General features: G+C 44.6%; 1 protein-coding gene across 4 annotated transcripts in view; it reads left to right on the forward strand.

Moving 5' to 3' along the window:
• Positions 1 to 16,632, forward strand: part of svila (supervillin a) — a 47,638-nt gene that overhangs the window by 24,660 nt on the left and 6,346 nt on the right. For 3 of the 4 annotated variants that reach the window (XM_068581789.1, XM_068581790.1, XM_068581792.1), the window contains 16 exons: positions 1,909 to 1,965; positions 2,808 to 2,873; positions 3,252 to 3,308; positions 4,039 to 4,204; positions 5,208 to 5,291; positions 5,913 to 5,999; positions 10,897 to 11,077; positions 11,191 to 11,363; positions 11,937 to 12,092; positions 13,151 to 13,287; positions 13,803 to 13,950; positions 14,027 to 14,172; positions 14,372 to 14,547; positions 15,222 to 15,372; positions 15,489 to 15,768; positions 16,614 to 16,632. The exon at positions 16,614 to 16,632 is cut by the window's right edge and continues 136 nt beyond it. In XM_068581789.1, the coding sequence (XP_068437890.1) occupies positions 1,909 to 1,965; positions 2,808 to 2,873; positions 3,252 to 3,308; positions 4,039 to 4,204; positions 5,208 to 5,291; positions 5,913 to 5,999; positions 10,897 to 11,077; positions 11,191 to 11,363; positions 11,937 to 12,092; positions 13,151 to 13,287; positions 13,803 to 13,950; positions 14,027 to 14,172; positions 14,372 to 14,547; positions 15,222 to 15,372; positions 15,489 to 15,768; positions 16,614 to 16,632 (2,084 nt within the window). The remainder of the gene's footprint in view (positions 1 to 1,908; positions 1,966 to 2,807; positions 2,874 to 3,251; positions 3,309 to 4,038; positions 4,205 to 5,207; positions 5,292 to 5,912; positions 6,000 to 10,896; positions 11,078 to 11,190; positions 11,364 to 11,936; positions 12,093 to 13,150; positions 13,288 to 13,802; positions 13,951 to 14,026; positions 14,173 to 14,371; positions 14,548 to 15,221; positions 15,373 to 15,488; positions 15,769 to 16,613) is intronic. The other variant, XM_068581791.1, reaches the window with a different exon arrangement.

Below are 16,632 nucleotides of genomic sequence, written 5' to 3' on the forward strand. Positions count from 1 at the left end.
AATCATCTAATTCAATTGAAATGTTTTCTTTACCTGACTAACAAATAAGAATAATAGAAATCGCTTTATATTAAGATCTCTATGATTAGCGTCTAGTTGACAGGTAATAAAGTCATTATGAGTCTTGATAGGATGCTTATGAACGTGTTGTGCTTGTATGACTATTGATGTCAACAATAACAACATAAACACGTTAGATAAGACTTTTATAAGCACTTCTAGGAAACTTGTAAACAGTTTATAGACTGCTTAAGCCCTTATAATATAACATAATACATGTGTTAATAATGCTTTTATAAACTATTATCAGAAACTTGTGTCATTGTAAAACACTTACTAAGCTATTTGTTACTTTTTATAAAGATAATACATATGTTATTATGCAATTATTAGCCGTTTACTATGCACTTATGATCAGATATCTGAGTAGCTATGTTTGTTTATTTATTATTAACAATGCTTCATTGATTTGAGGTTGCATATTGTCTGTACATTTAAAAACGTCCATTAGTCATGTCATTGAATTTAAATACACTAAACATCTCTAAATTAACAATCTAATAGTATGTGTTTTCAACCGATAATCAAAAAACAACATAGATAGATAGATAGATAGATAGATAGATAGATAGATAGATAGATAGATATCTACAGAGCAGATTCCTCTGTCTCTAGATTATCTTGTATATTTGATCCAGTGGTTCTATCACAGTACATTGACAGGAATTTGAAGGCCTAGTTATTACATACGCTTGCGAGATGCCGTCTATTTTCACTTCATGACTTTAAAACACCTTTTGATCACAGTAATGATCCTGTAGTCCAACCTTTCCCTCCGCTGACCTGCATGTTACAACCTTTCATTCTTCTCTTTGCCTTTGGTTGCATGTCCTTTTTTATATCTTTATATTTCTTTAAATAATAAGAAATAAACCTAATTTCCTCCTCTGCATGTTGAGTGTGTGTCTCTTGTGTTGTCATCCTCTTTGTTTTCGGAGGGGCAGCAGGACGCCACACCTGCCTCTCTGTTGTGACACATTCAAACCGTCGGCGTCCACGTCGTCGGTTCGACTCTCCAGCTGCTTATCAGGGTTTGTTCAGCTCGGCTGCACGTATTTAGATTTGAGCTTTTCAGGCCGCTGAAGGTCAGGCAGAGTTTTGCTTTCCACGCTCTGATGCCGCCGTGAATGATCTGATGTTTTCCAGACCAAAAAACAAACAAAAATGTTTTAATCTGGTTCAAGTGATCTGCGGGTAGAGGGCGAGGGGAAGGACAATGCATGTTTTCATCCTCTGTCACCAGCAGCAGTGCACACCATTCAGACAATGTCCTGTTTTAGATCAGAGAAGAGCAACAGATGCAAAACATTCTTATCTCCAGCCTTATGTCGTATGTCTGTATGTCTGTTACAGTGCCAGAAATCCTCAAATAGTGTTAACGATGTTGTAAAGAAAAAAATGGAAGCATGTTACATTTTCACAACCTCTACTTCCAACCTCTCGCTCTGCTCGGTGTTCAGCACTTCAGTAGAAGTCTCAGTCTTCTTGGAGGCGCTGAATTTAATGTTTAATGTGTGATATATCAAAATGTTAAGCTTCCTTTCTCGCTGCTTTTTCTGATGGAAGCAAGAACTGTCAGAAAGAAAAAAAAAAACCTTGACGATAACAAAGTGTTTCACAGCTTCTGGCTGTGATGAACGGTGTTGGATTGGCGATTTGTTTATAGAAGACATGCGTTTCAATCCCGCTGGTTTGTTTTGAGGTTCAGAAGGCCTTAACATGCTCACTTCAGGAAGTCACAGTGGAGTCAAAAACCTTTGAGGGAGTCGCTCATGACTTTATTTCCTGGACAACAGAGACCTCTCAGAAACATGTCCCTCCCTCTCTCCTCTGGCCGCTTGTCTGCAGGACGACGAACTGATGATGATGATGATCGATGAGTTCGCCGTGCCCGAACAGCTATGGGTAAGACACACACACACACACACACACACACACACACACACACACACACACACACACACACACACATTGAATGTGCACACATACACAAAAGTATACAAATAAATGGATATTAGAAACGAATAATACAAAGGCCATAGCACATGTTTACTTAGAACAAAAACTGAATTAAAATGTGACATAATTATCAAATTCCGTTTCCTTTACTTTACCTTTTTAATGTTTTTAGTTGTCTTTAGTTTTTAATGTCATATATTCTGTAAAAAGTATTTATTTATTATAGATTTTACTTGTGGAAAATGTTTTTTAAGGCTGATTCTGATGTTCAAGCAGACTAATTAAACAGAGTCCAACAAGACGAGCTGCTGATGGTCGTGGAGCATTTAGCAGCTTGGAACAGTTTTTATTATTTAAATTAATCTGAGTTTAATGTAAAATAAATTATTCTCTATCGTAATGACACACCCGGGACGTTAATGAAAACTTTAAAATAGCATATGGAGTACAAGGAACCCATTAGGAAGGGCATGGCAATTTATTATTTACATTAAATACAACTGGACAGTTTTTATTTATTTTTTATTTAGTATTGCATAAACTTTATGGACTTGTGGGAAATAAAAAGAACACAGGTTGAGGTATCTTGACTTTTAGTTCTGAGGTTAGATAAAGCCCACTGGATCCTGCACTTCCCAGAATGCATTGCCCACCGCTTTCTAACCCCACACCGCTTGCTCGTGACACCGGCCTCCTGCTCATGAACGTGTGGCCTCACGCTGACATCACCACAGCTACTCAGAATCCTCTCAACGCTGCGTCCTCTCTCGGTGGCTGTGTCTCCATAGGAGACTTTCTCTCCTCCTCCTGAGCCTCCCTCCCGCACTCCTTCCCCCGATGAGTCGGCCAGCCAGGTAGGACGCCTCACCCGCTGTCGCTGCACGCATTGCTCGCCCTCTGCCTGCCTCCACCCCCCACATTACCCCGACCACCTCGCTAGGCTCTGAAATGCAAAACCTCAATACTCTGCAAAATAAAGGAGAAGCACAAAGCTCTTTAGCCAGAAGAGAGTGTGTGTGTGTGTGTGTGTGTGTGTGTGTGTGTGTGTGTGTGTGTGTGTGTGTGTGCGTGTGCTCCTCCGCTCCTCTCAGAGGTCACGGGTCAGCATGCCCGTCCTGTGGCGTCAGACGCCTGTGCAGAGCTTGGACATTTTGCTACCATCTCTTCACCCTCATTCTCTAAACCCTTCATCCTTTCTTACCTTCCTCATCGCACGCCTCTGGCTTGTGAAGAACGCCAGATCTCCGAGACCCACGCAGGTGGATGAGAGGCACCCCTGGAGACGGAAGGTGACCCCTATCAATGCCGCATGAGAGTGCTCTCGCAAGTCCCCCCCCCTCCCCACCCGCTTCCCAAGTGGCAGTATTTGCACATAAACACACACAGTTTAGATGCAATGGGTCATGTTATAATTAACCACTACAGGTCACTTGTCTGCTCTTGTTCTTTGTCTCCACTTTGTGAACTAACGTTTATTTTAACTTTAACAAGTGACTTTAAAACATTTCTAAAGTCATCCAGTGGAAAAAGAAGTCTGTCAGTGGTCACCCGAGCCCTCTGTCCCTCTGTCCCTCTATCCGACCATCGCGAAAGAGGTATCTTATTAACGCCTGGAGGGAATTTCTTTCAATTTAAATGCCCTGAGTCAATTTAGATGGTCAAAGGTCAAGATCACTGTGACCTCACCTAAATGTATTTTTTTGCCATGACTCAAGAATTCATACACAAAGTCCAAAGGGATAAAAAAATTGTCATTTTGGAAGGTCATGGATGGTTGGCGGAGGCATCGGACCACAAGGCAGTAATTCTAGTTTCCTGTAGCGTGACAACATAGTCAAAGTGCCCCAGTCATTCCAGGAAGTCTCACAAAAAGCCCTGTTGGGGATTACCTCCTCCCGAAAGGCTTCCTGGAACGCATGGGACACCACAAACGTTGAGCCCTGAGGTGGAATATTCCTTTGAACTGGTCTGTGCATCAGGAGTGTCTATTGTCACCGACAGTCACGTCTCTTCACTCAGAGAATAGCCGAGGCGGAGATGGACTGCCAGGGCACGGAGTCTCACCTGTCCATCCGGGAGAGGAAGCGGCTGATCGTAGCCCAGGAGGAGGCCTGGAAGACGAAAGGCCACGGAGCCGCCAACGACTCCACCCAGTTCACTGTGGCCGCACGCATGGTGAAGAAAGGTCAGAGGGGAGACTCAACCTCTGTGAGAAAAATGTACTCGACACCTGGTGGTAAAAATCAATAATCAGGACATTTATTTGTTGCAAGGAAGGAGCAGAGTCAGAAGTACAACGTGATAGACAAATTGCACATCCAAGACTGCTCGCCGAATGAGCGAAGCACCACCTTGTTAAATAGCTTAAGGTTATCAATACACCAAGGCCACCATGACGTCTTCATGGCTTCATCCCACCGTGACGTCTTTAGATTGGCCTCGGCATGATACGATAACAATAGAATTGCACGTTCTTTCAGACTGAGACATACAGATTCCCCTGTCTCATGGCCATCAGGAGACATGCCAAGTTTGTGTGTAATATTAAACAGAGACAGCAAGATGAGAAGTCTGAATACAACAGTGAAACAGTAACTGATTATGCATGAATACGTTTTTCTTCCAACAACCACACATCCTCCACAGGTCTTCTCCATCTCTCTGAGGCACAAGCACACATGCTCATCAAGCACCAGGCTGTGTCTTTATTCACCGCGACTCAGTTTTGACAATCCAAAAATTTGAGAGAAACGACCTAAAAAAACTAGCAACTTCAGTGTAAATATGACATCATACCATCATGCAACAGTGGGCTAACAGGCCCCTCCCCTGCAGGCGATAGCAGGACTCTTACATAGTGACGCAATCCCTCGTGATGTCCAGCAAATGAAAGCTCCAACATTTTAATAATGATAATAATACAGGGATCCATCCCACAGGTGTGTTTAGCGGTGTTTACTCCTCTGCGTTAGTTCGAGTTGAGCAAAGAGCGAGTGTCTTCAAGTATGACCTTTTCTTTTGGGCACATCAAACCAATGTCTAGTGACATCACAACCTTTTGTCTGTAAAACTGGACAACGAATGACATCAGATTTGTATTCTTTACACATTGTACGTGTCGCACCAGGTAACCGTATCATGCGTTTTGGGTCATGGGATGCTCATACCTGTCTGTGTTCCTCCAACAGGGTTGGCCTCCCCATCAGCCCTCCAGTCTCCAGTGTCCTCCAAACCCAAGAACAGCAGCCTTGCCATCTCCAAACCTCAAGAAGGTCAGTTTGACACCAACCACCGTGTCCAAAACCAAGTCTGCACGCAGTTAATGAGCTGAATTGTTGACTTTAACTTGGATGGGTTTAAAAACGGAGTCTGGGTCGCATCTTATTTGAACACAGTGTAATCGTTTTTCTTTGCTTCTCTTTCACAAGACATGGAGGAGATGTCTGATACCGAAGGTCTATTACTTTTTTAATAATTTTCTGTTGATGTTTCACTGAATGCAATGTTCATCGTCATCACCAGAACCACAAAATAAAAAAGCCCCACTTCTATTAGGTTATCAAAGCCTAATAGGATATTAACCATGTGATAACGTCTCCATCCTCGTGCATGAGTCTGGAGTGCAGACAGGATTCACCTCCAGTGGCTGTTCAGTGTTAAAATGCTTGTGACGGACAATAAATATGTTCAGATAACTTCATAGTGACCGTGTGCAACTGTTCATTCATGTTCAGTCATTGTTCCAGATCACCGTCAATAAACAACAGGAGCTCAGACCTCCTGCCTGTTTAGAGATAAAGTCAGATCTGTGCTCCAATCACAGCCAACATATGGCTCTAACAGGTGTGTGTGTGTGTGTGTGTGTGTGTGTGTGTGTGTGTGGGGTTGTGCAGAGATCAAGGCCGTGCCAGATCTGAACCTGGAGTCGGACATGAAGCTGGATAAACTGGAGTCATTCCTCGGCAAGATCAACAGCAAAGGTCAGTCATGTTCGGCACGCTGTCATCGCGCCGCTGCTGCAGAGTCAGAAGAATGTTCCCACGTTGCAACCGTGCAACCGATTATAGACATAACAAAGAGTTCAATCTCCTGGTGGATGTCAGGTGTGTGGCAGAGACCAGACGTAATGAATTTAACGCCGTGCTCTCCGTCTCGCTCCCTGTAATTCATTCGAGAAGAGAGAATCTATTCGTGTTGCATTCTCCCTTGAAGATGTATCATGCTTTTGTTCATAACGTGGAACAGTTCGGTGCTGTGGCTTCAGCAGAGCCTCGTTTGACTTCTGCACCTTGTTGTAGAAGTGTTACTTTAACACAAGGCCGACATGTTGGATTAGCATGAACACCTTCACATAAAGGTCCCAACAGCAAAACATCACGTCTACGTGATTTAAAGTAAGAGTAGATGTGTGCAAAGAGAGTGTTATATTATTTAATAATAATAATAATAATAAATGAATACTATGATATTATTTATCTCATGTTTATATTGAGTACTTTTTTTTAATGTTGATGCTTTGGCAACGTAACATAAAGTTGCATTGAATTTAATTTATTACATGCACTGTAATAAAATGATCTCTTAAGTATCATCGCTCATGCACAAATACAATAAATCCGCTAAATAAACCACGAAACGCTGTGAACCACTTTACAGGCATGAAAATCCCTCACCTTTCGGCGAAATTCGCCTTTTTGAAACCAAAATAGGTGACCTAGGTGAATCGTGTAGATTCGGTGAGTTTTTTGGGGGAGGGGCGAGGGGAGGGGTTAGTGTTCAGTGAACTGCCAACGGATGCGCGTGCCAGAAGGGAGCGCGAGTGCATGGTAATACTAGAAAATTTCGCAAGAAATTTTGAAAGTGTGGCTACTACTGCCGTAAGACGTCGCAATATATAGCTTTTGTTTCTGACGCCCGTCTCTCCTCCAAAGCACTTGAGTTGGTTTGTGTGTTAAACTGATTGGCTGATATGAAGCACCTGTGTGCTGCCGTCGTCATGGTGACCAAGTGAGCGCCAGCAGACTGATTAGAGGCAGACTGGACTGTGGACTTAAGGAAATAAACTACTGAACGTCCTGAACACACACAAACGTATATGAAATATCATATGACCTTATTAATGATCACAGTGTTGACAACTACACAATATAAAACACACGTAAACGTCTTTGTGTGTGTATGTATGTGTGTCTGTGTATGTGTGTCTGTGTGTGTGAGACAAACAGACAGAGAGACAGAAGTCATCTGTGTTGTGTGTGTGTGTGTATGTGTTTGTTTGTTTGTGTGTGTGTATGTGTTTGTTTGTTTGTGTATGTGTGTATGTGTGTCTGTGTGTGTGTGAGACAAACAGACAGAGAGACAGAAGTCATCTGTGTTGTGTGTGCGTGTGTAAGTGTCTGTGTGTCTGTTAAACTGCCCTAACGAGAACACCTGTGGGTCGCTAGAGCAAAGGTTGCCATGGTGATGACTTCAAAGGGACTTCCTTACGCTGAGCTTAATAGACCTAAATACTGTGGAACTCCTTTCAAACTATTTAAAAAAAATGGTACTTTAAAAGCCACTATTGCTTCGATATCGCATATTGAGCGTTAGGAAGACCTGATGAACAGATACTGTGACTGGCGAGTCTGTACGATAAAACATGTGTCTGTACGGACGATTTACAAATCAGGTACGAGCTTCAGGGGAGACGTGGCTTTGGAGGGAGATTTAACATGGCGGCGGATGGCAGAGCGAGGTGGACTTGCTCTCACATTCAGTCCGATTTCAAGACGTCTGAGTCTGTTGGATTCCTATTGACCGCAGTTTATGACAGAAGACAAGATTTCCAACGTTTCTATCCAACAATGGTGTATGAAGAGTGAACATTGTGCGAGTAAAGACAAAATACGTTTTATTTTTTTAGCAGTTTCTGTCGCTTCTTCTCACTCTGTTAATTGGTGCGCCACCCTCTACGAACATTTCGTGAAATTTTTTTGACAGTTTTTGACGTTTTTTGCATTTTTCGGGAAAACGGCCGGGCGAATCTCTTAGAAAAGTCATACCTCACGATTCCTGCGCAAACCGCACGTTTCGATGTATTTTTTACGCATGTGCTGGCAACGCTCTGGGAGGAGTAGTCGTTTGACTATAAGAAGAATAATAACTAGAAAATTTCGCAAGAAATTTTGAAAGTGTGGCTACTACTGCCGTAAGACGTCGCAATATATAGCTTTTGTTTCTGACGCCCGTCTCTCCTCCAAAGCACTTGAGTTGGTTTGTGTGTTAAACTGATTGGCTGATATGAAGCACCTGTGTGCTGCCGTCGTCACGGTGACCAAGTGAGCGCCAGCAGACTGATTAGAGGCAGACTGGACTGTGGACTTAAGGAAATAAACTACTGAACGTCCTGAACACACACAAACGTATATGAAATATCATATGACCTTATTAATGATCACAGTGTTGACAACTACACAATATAAAACACACGTAAACGTCTTTGTGTGTGTATGTATGTGTGTCTGTGTATGTGTGTCTGTGTGTGTGAGACAAACAGACAGAGAGACAGAAGTCATCTGTGTTGTGTGTGTGTGTGTGTATGTGTTTGTTTGTTTGTGTGTGTGTATGTGTTTGTTTGTTTGTGTGTGTGTGTATGTGTGTCTGTGTGTCTGTGTGTGTGAGACAGACAGAGAGACAGAAGTCATCTGTGTTGTGTGTGCGTGTGTAAGTGTCTGTGTGTCTGTTAAACTGCCCTAACGAGAACACCTGTGGGTCGCTAGAGCAAAGGTTGCCATGGTGATGACTTCAAAGGGACTTCCTTACGCTGAGCTTAATAGACCTAAATACTGTGGAACTCCTTTCAAACTATTTAAAAAAAATGGTACTTTAAAAGCCACTATTGCTTCGATATCGCATATTGAGCGTTAGGAAGACCTGATGAACAGATACTGTGACTGGCGAGTCTGTACGATAAAACATGTGTCTGTACGGGCGATTTACAAATCAGGTACGAGCTTCAGGGGAGACGTGGTTTTGGAGGGAGATTTAACATGGCGGCGGATGGCAGAGCGAGGTGGACTTCCTCTCACATTCAGTCCGATTTCAAGACGTCTGAGTCTGTTGGATTCCTATCGACCGCAGTTTATGACAGAAGACAAGATTTCCAACGTTTCTATCCAACAATGGTGTATGAAGAGTGAACATTGTGGGAGTAAAGACAAAATACGTTTTATTTTTTTAGCAGTTTCTGTCGCTTCTTCTCACTCTGTTAATTGGTGCGCCACCCTCTACGAACATTTCGTGAAATTTTTTTGACAGTTTTTGACGTTTTTTGCATTTTTCGGGAAAACGGCCGGGCGAATCTCTTAGAAAAGTCATACCTCACGATTCCCGCGCAAACCGCACGTTTCGATGTATTTTTTACGCATGTGCTGGCAACGCTCTGGGAGGAGTAGTGGTTTGACTATAAGAAGAATAATAATAATAAGCCCGCAGGAGAACATGAAGTGTGCTTGCAGCATGGGGTCTATGACCCCATGCGGCTGAAGCCACACTTAATAATAAGCCCGCAGGAGAACATGAAGTGTGCTTCCAGCATGGGGTCTATGACCCCATGCGGCTGAAGCCACACTTAATAATATTTGATGGTATATCTAAGTGAAGTTACCCAGGAGCTCTGTTGACATAGACTTAGCTAACGTTAGCTACAGCTTGATGAATTGAGTCATTGAACACAGCAGCAGAGAACGCGACGTTAGCCAGCTAGCTAACGCTCCGGTGGAAAGTTATTAGCTAACGCAGCCGTTAATGAGGAGGTAGATTCTGACGTGAGGGGACTGAGGTGACCAGACGTCCGGATTTAAGCCGGACAGTCCGGGTGTTCAATGTCCTGTCCGGCGTCCGGCGCAGCATCAAGTCGGACGCGTATTTGTCCTCCTTTTTGGAGCCGCGCGACCGCGCCAGCGTTTCTGAGATTGGACTGTGAGACGCGGAGAAAACTTGAAGTTGTCATCTTCATAAAGAGGACATCTTTGATGTGACGCGTCGAGTCTTAGCCAATCAGCGTTAAGATGTCTCCAACGGCCGTTTCTCAAAACGCGATCTTCTCTGTATTTGTCAAGAAGTGCCGCATGACATTGTAAAGCTTCGCTTAGCGTTCAGAGTCCGTTGGAATTGCATCCAGTTTGTATGTTACTTTCTGTCGCCTGCGACATGTTCCGTACTAAGAGTTAACTAACAGCGGGGGATGTTATGATTATCCATGTAATATATATGTGTGTGTGTAATGTATCTTCTTTTTTTTAAGTGAGTAAGGTGAATCTCCCCTATATTTACAATGTCCATGCCTGAATAAATATGTAGCAGAACACACTAAATACAAAAGACCTTTAATGTCTTGACATTAAATTGGGGGTGATCGATTGTGATTTGTGGTGTTTTTTAATTTAGACAAAATGGAGTCAAATATACTTTAAACTATTCAATATCATGGAAAGAAATGCAACAAAAGAAGAGCAGGTCTTGTATTGTTTTACGGCACAGCCAAATACAAATAATGGTGTAATTTTGTGTTCATAAACGGTCAACAACTAACATTTACTACTTTGTGTGTTTGTAGGCAAATTCAGTTGTGTGCAGAAAATGACAAAATTACTCATTAATTGTTTGAACAACAATCTGGTTGGATATGAGGACATGGAGGATTTGTGTATAGAAGTAAAACTTGTACTGGATTCATGTAAAGTTTTCCTCACTAATCAAAGTCAGCATGAATAAATCAATGAGCTCATCTCATTGGTGCTTGCACAGGCTTCGGGGAATCGTCTGTCGTAGTGACGTCAATGACATGTGCGTATTACATGATCCTGACCCGGCCTCATCTTGTCCTCCCGTCAGTGTCTGGACTGCCAGAAGCAACCATCACGGTCACACAGAAGAAGGTGAAGGAGGTGATGACCCTCGAAGACGAAACCTTTTCCAAGTTCTACCGCCAGGTGGAGGAGCTTCCCACCGCCGCCAACAAGGTGCAGATGGACTTTGACGACTTCGACGATATCTTCGGCCCCCAGTTGCCAAAGTAAGCTCTCGCCCGCCGGAGCTCATTTTTTTTCTTCAGCCTTCCATCATTGTCAGACTCTCTTCATGTTCCCTTCTGTCGACCACGCCCCTTCCCCTCTGACTCCTCCCCAGGCTGACCTCGGAGATGGAGCAGCACAAGCGGGCGGTGCGGCCGGCGCGTAACGTCCAGTCGTCCAGGAACCCTCTGAAGATGCTGGCCGCCAGAGAGGACATCAGACACGAGTACACGGAGCAGAGGCTCAACATCGGCCTGCTGGAGAGCAAGAGGATGAAGGCTGAGAAGAGTGAGCGAGGGTGGAGGGGCTGGGAAAGAGCAACACACAAAGGGACAATAGGAATATTTTGTGGGACAGTTGTTGTTGTTTTTTCTTGTCTTCATGTACATCAGACACGGTATTGTCAGAACGATTCGTTCATCCGGTGTCTCAAACAATACAAGGCAGAGCAGAACATCTGAATCGTAAGCGTCACTCTCATTGCGCAGTCTGTAAACGCTCATTTGAATGGAGCGAATGACCTACATCTGGATGGGAGTCAGTTTCCTGTCATTGTGCAGAGCAGAGCTCAAAAGCTGGACGAGGTCTGTTGCTGGTTTTGAGAGTGATGTTAGATAAGCCACAAAGTCAGAGTCATGCTACTACCATAACTTCCTCCTTCACCTCTTCTGACCGCAATGAAGCAAACACTTAAACTGTCTCTGGGGGGCTACGTATGCGTTACAGGCACGTACAGACCGGGTTCGTCTGGCATGAAAGGTCATCGCCTCTGCAGCCGTTGTCTCATCTGTATGAAGGACGGTAAATGACACCGTTGAATGTATATTTCCCTTCTCATGTTCTCTGTTGTGTTCACTGCAGTGAACAAGAACTCTGGTTTCTCCGACGTGGCTCTGGCCGGTCTGGCCAGCAAGGAGAACTTCAGCAACGTCAACCTGCGCAGCGTCAACATCTCCGAGCAGATGTCCAACAACAGCGCCGTGCCGTACAAGAAGCTCATGCTCTTGCAGGTCAAAGGTCAGTGGAGTGAACAGGTGGCTGAGACCATACGCAGAGCGGTGCACATGCACCCACAACCAGGGCTTTTATTTCTTCTCGTTTAGGATACAAGAGTTATCCAGTGATAAGTCTAGACTCTAAGTCTCGATTGTAATTGTAATTCAGTTGTAATTGGAGTGATAATACGGCCATCTTGCCCACATTTGTACAGGCCATGAATGTAGTATGTATGTAACAAATGGTTCTCAACAAGTGTCCATCCAATTTCACATATTGGGCTCATTAAACTCCCCTTTAGTTTTATTTCCAGCCACAGGCTAACTAACAAAACTCCGTCCTCCTTGCATCGCTCTATAAGGATTTGTCCTGAGGGGCCACAGAGGCCATCGTGTCTGTCTGTTGAAAGCACAACCCTCACAAAAGTCAAATTTGAGTATTTAGTAAACATGTTGCATCCTCAAGCACGTCTAGTCAAACATGCCAGGCAAGCAGAAAGGGATCCAGAAACATTTGACGATATTTTCCTGATCTTTTAAATCAGGTTGTTTGCGAGGCAGCGATGACACTCTGCGGTTGGCTTCGGTCTCACACAAAGCTTTGGCGGATGCTGCTTCAAGTGCGTCCGTTCCAGAGGAAATCTAAAATGGTCGTCGGCTTATTTATGGTGTCTTTGCACGCCTGCCGGTGACAGCTGTGGCTCTACCTCGCACTATCCTGGGCCAATCCTCTGCACTTTGTTATGAGGCCGGCCGTCCCGACCTGACAGTGTTGGCCGTGGTGTTGTTAGAATAGCTTCTGCTTGGATCACCTGAAGAGCCAATGGGATCAGGAGTCACTGAGGCCCCTAAAAAAAAACTAAAACAACTTGTAACACATTTAGGATTTGAATATACAACATACATCAGCTGGAAAGGGCATTCAAAGAGTGCAGACTGTACAGGGCCAACTGGCGGCGGCCCGACACCCCCAGTTTGATAATCCAGGCATGCTGACAGCGATAACCGTAACTGTCATCGATAAGCCACCTGTCTGTTGTTTTTTTTATCAAATGTTTTCCACTGCCCATGTAACACCAGGCCGGCGGCACGTCCAGACCAGGCTGGTGGAGCCCAGAGCGTCCTCCCTGAACAGCGGTGACTGCTTCCTCCTCGTCACGCCACACCACTGCTTCATCTGGACCGGGGAGTTCGCCAACGTCATCGAGAAGAACAAGGCGAGTCCGGCTCTTGAGCGCCGCCGAATGACAGGGAAGGTAGCTCAGATAGACGCGAGTTTCATCCACATCGACACAGGTGGAGTGAGGGCAGGCTTAACGCGCAGGATGTAAGCACAGAGCCACTTAGGAAGCAACTGTGGCACTGCAGCAGTACAGGAAGTGTGTGTTGACTGAAAGGAAGTGTGTGTCTGTGTGTTGTGGTAGGAAACAGACACAAAACAAGGCTATTGTTCATAGACTGCTCTACTGACCTGTGATTGGCTGAACGGAGCACTGACCTCAATTGGAGGAAGAAGGACCTCATTATTAATGAGGGGTTGTTTGAGTTTAGGTCATTAAAGTTCACAGACTCCTCTTCCTGAGTCATGAACCTGAACTCATCATGACAGAACCCCTTTAAATGCATTGTTCGCCAAGTACTACAAGTTCATCGAAAAAACAAAGACCCTCTGTGTTTTGGGATAATAATAATAATATAATAAGCCAAGTTTTTCTCAATTTGTTTTGTCCAGACTTCAGAGTTGGCAAACTTCATCCAGAGAAAGAGAGACTTGGGTTGCCGTGCCAACTACGTCCAGGTCATCGAGGAGGGCGTCGGCACGCACAGCCACGCAGCCAAGGACTTCTGGAAGATCCTGGGGGGGCAGTCGAGTTACCAGTGTAAGGATCCGTATCCGGCGTAATAAACCCACCCTGGAGGAACACCCAGGCTGATCGCCCGTCCTTCTTCTTGCAGCTGCAGGAACACCAGACGAGGACGAGCTGTACGAGGCCGCCATCGTGGAGACCAACTGCATCTACCGCCTGATGGATGACAAACTGGTCCCCGATGATGATTTTTGGGCCAAGGTGCCCCGTTGTTCCCTGCTCAGCCCCAAAGAGGTCAGATCACCTGCCTGGAGTCTAACGGCATCTTCAATGTGTTTACGGGATTTAAAAGCCTCTGTGTGGAGGATATTAATATTTAGTTCGTAGGCGCCACCCAGTGGTTATTACATAAAATATCCTGTGGGAGACGGATAAGCCTGCTGCTACTGTTGGATTGGAAAGATAAGGAATATCTCCGTCTGTTTCTGCACAGGTGTTGGTGTTTGACTTTGGCAGCGAGATGTACATCTGGCACGGAAAGGAAGTGACGCTGGCGCAGAGGAAGATGGCCTTCCAGCTGGCAAAGCACCTGTGGAACGGCACCTTCGACTACACAAACTGTGACATCAACCCGCTGGACCCGGGGGAGTGCAACCCTCTCATACCCAAGTATGAGAACATGTACTGCATCATGAAAGAACAGTGTGTGTTTACACCGTTATCTGGGGATGAGGAGACTCCACAAACTTTAAATGGATGGTTTGGTTAGTGTGTAAAGATGTTTGAGGAAACAGACAAATACAGCAAGTAATGTACTGCTGTGGATGGGGGCAGCAGCTAAATTATATTTTAGAAACCTAAAGTAGTCAATATCAGTAGAAGTGTACATTATTTTTTAGAATCAATCAATGTAGAAGTAATTCTACATTGCAGAACAGGAGATCAGTTAACTTTAAAAACACCAAAACATGACCTTTAAAAACGCCAAGGTCAAACAATAACACAAACAAACTGAATGGTCGCGAGGTAAAAATGACTGTTTTGTCAAAGGCGTCTTGTCTTTGAAAAGAGCATAAATAACGACTCCGGTTCCACAGTGAAAATATTGTAAATATAGCATACACTTAAACTGATGTAGATATTTTCAAGGTGTCTAAAAGAGGTTTTGCTGCTGCACAGTACTTTGCTCGTGTGCTGGATCTTCAGTGGGTAGTAATACACTGATGGAGAAGTACTTCAATCACAGGTTCCCATTTGCTGTGTGAGGTAAAACAACGATGGCAAACCTTTTGGTGGAAGTGCTGGTAATGTGTACTGATGCACTGCATCCTCCTCGCCTGCAGGAAAGGTCAGGGCCGACCCGACTGGGCCGTGTTCGGCAGACTGACTCAGCACAACGAAACCACCCTGTTCAAGGAGAAGTTCCTGGACTGGAGCGACTCGAGGAAAGCACCAAGCCCCTCAAAGAGCAACGACCACATCACAGATCTGAAGGTATCGAAGAGCACTTCAGCATCGTCAAAGTCCAGTGACTGCAACTGATGTGGTACAGAAGATAACAGAGAGCATGAGAACTTTACGTCCACTCATTTACGTCCTTTTCCCTCCAGGAGCAGTCCAGCTCGGATCAGCCCCACGCGTACGACGCCTCCCTGATGCTGCCCCTCCATAGGGCGCCCGTCAGCACCAAACTGGACGGGTTCGACGTGGGGCGGGGCTACGGCCTGGTGGAGGCCGAGGAGTGGCGGAGCTGCGAGATCAGCACGCTGGCGGTGGAGGTGTGGCACATCCTGGAGTTCGACTACAGCCGCCTGCCGCGCCAGAGCATCGGCCAGTTTCACGAGGGCGACACATACGTGGTGAAGTGGAAGTACATGGTCAGCGCCGCGGGTCAGTGTGCTCTCTTTTCATTTTTACACACACACACCGGAGGATCTTGGGTTCCATTTTAATAGTCAATAGTATACCATCTGAATGTATTTAAGTGCTACTTAAGTTACACTAACAACAAGTCGGGTAGTTTCAACCCATCCACAACTTCTGAGAAAATATAATGTTTAGATTGAAAACGAATGAGAGGACTTCCAGAACACTACATGATCCTAGTTTTTAGTTTCAACTGCTTGTCATGTCTTATTATTGCACTCATTCATATGTTCCGGCACATTCATCATGCAGTCGGAGGTCTTCAGTTTCCTAGTTGCAAACAGGAATCCTTCCTCTGGCCCTTAAAGCAGATTTAACAACTTCCAGGACACGAATCGTGCCAATTGGAAGAAGTCCCATTTACTCTTGTATTTTCCGTATTATGATGATTTAAGAGTTTCTATATTAAATGAAACAGAACGGAACAGCTATTTAAATTTGATACTCATAAGTCGGATACCTTTTTTGTTTCTAAAGCCTGGAAAAACAGCTCTAATTTATGTTGCTACTCTGGTTTCTGGTCTGAATGACCTGTAAGCCTGCTCGGGCTGCCCGTTTTCATTTAGCATGACTTAATGAAAAAAAGTCTTAGATTGGGTTGCCAGTTCCAGATGTGGTGGGATTGCCTTCTGTTTTTATATTCTCTACTCTGAAGTCTTCTAAAATGCAGGAAATTAATCCATTGGATCATGTACCTCTTCCTTATAAAAGGATGTTCCATCATTGGCTACAAAAACAATCTGTCTGAAAAAAATCTTTGGTAAACCGCACAAAAGCGTTCAGATCATCTGTCCCTCTCTGGCCGTCAGTGGGGAGGAGACGGAACCC

This window comes from Clinocottus analis, unplaced genomic scaffold (assembly GCF_023055335.1).
Source record: "Clinocottus analis isolate CAN_PGR_092001 unplaced genomic scaffold, fCliAna1.0.p SCAF_18, whole genome shotgun sequence".
Lineage (NCBI taxonomy): Eukaryota > Metazoa > Chordata > Actinopteri > Perciformes > Cottidae > Clinocottus > Clinocottus analis.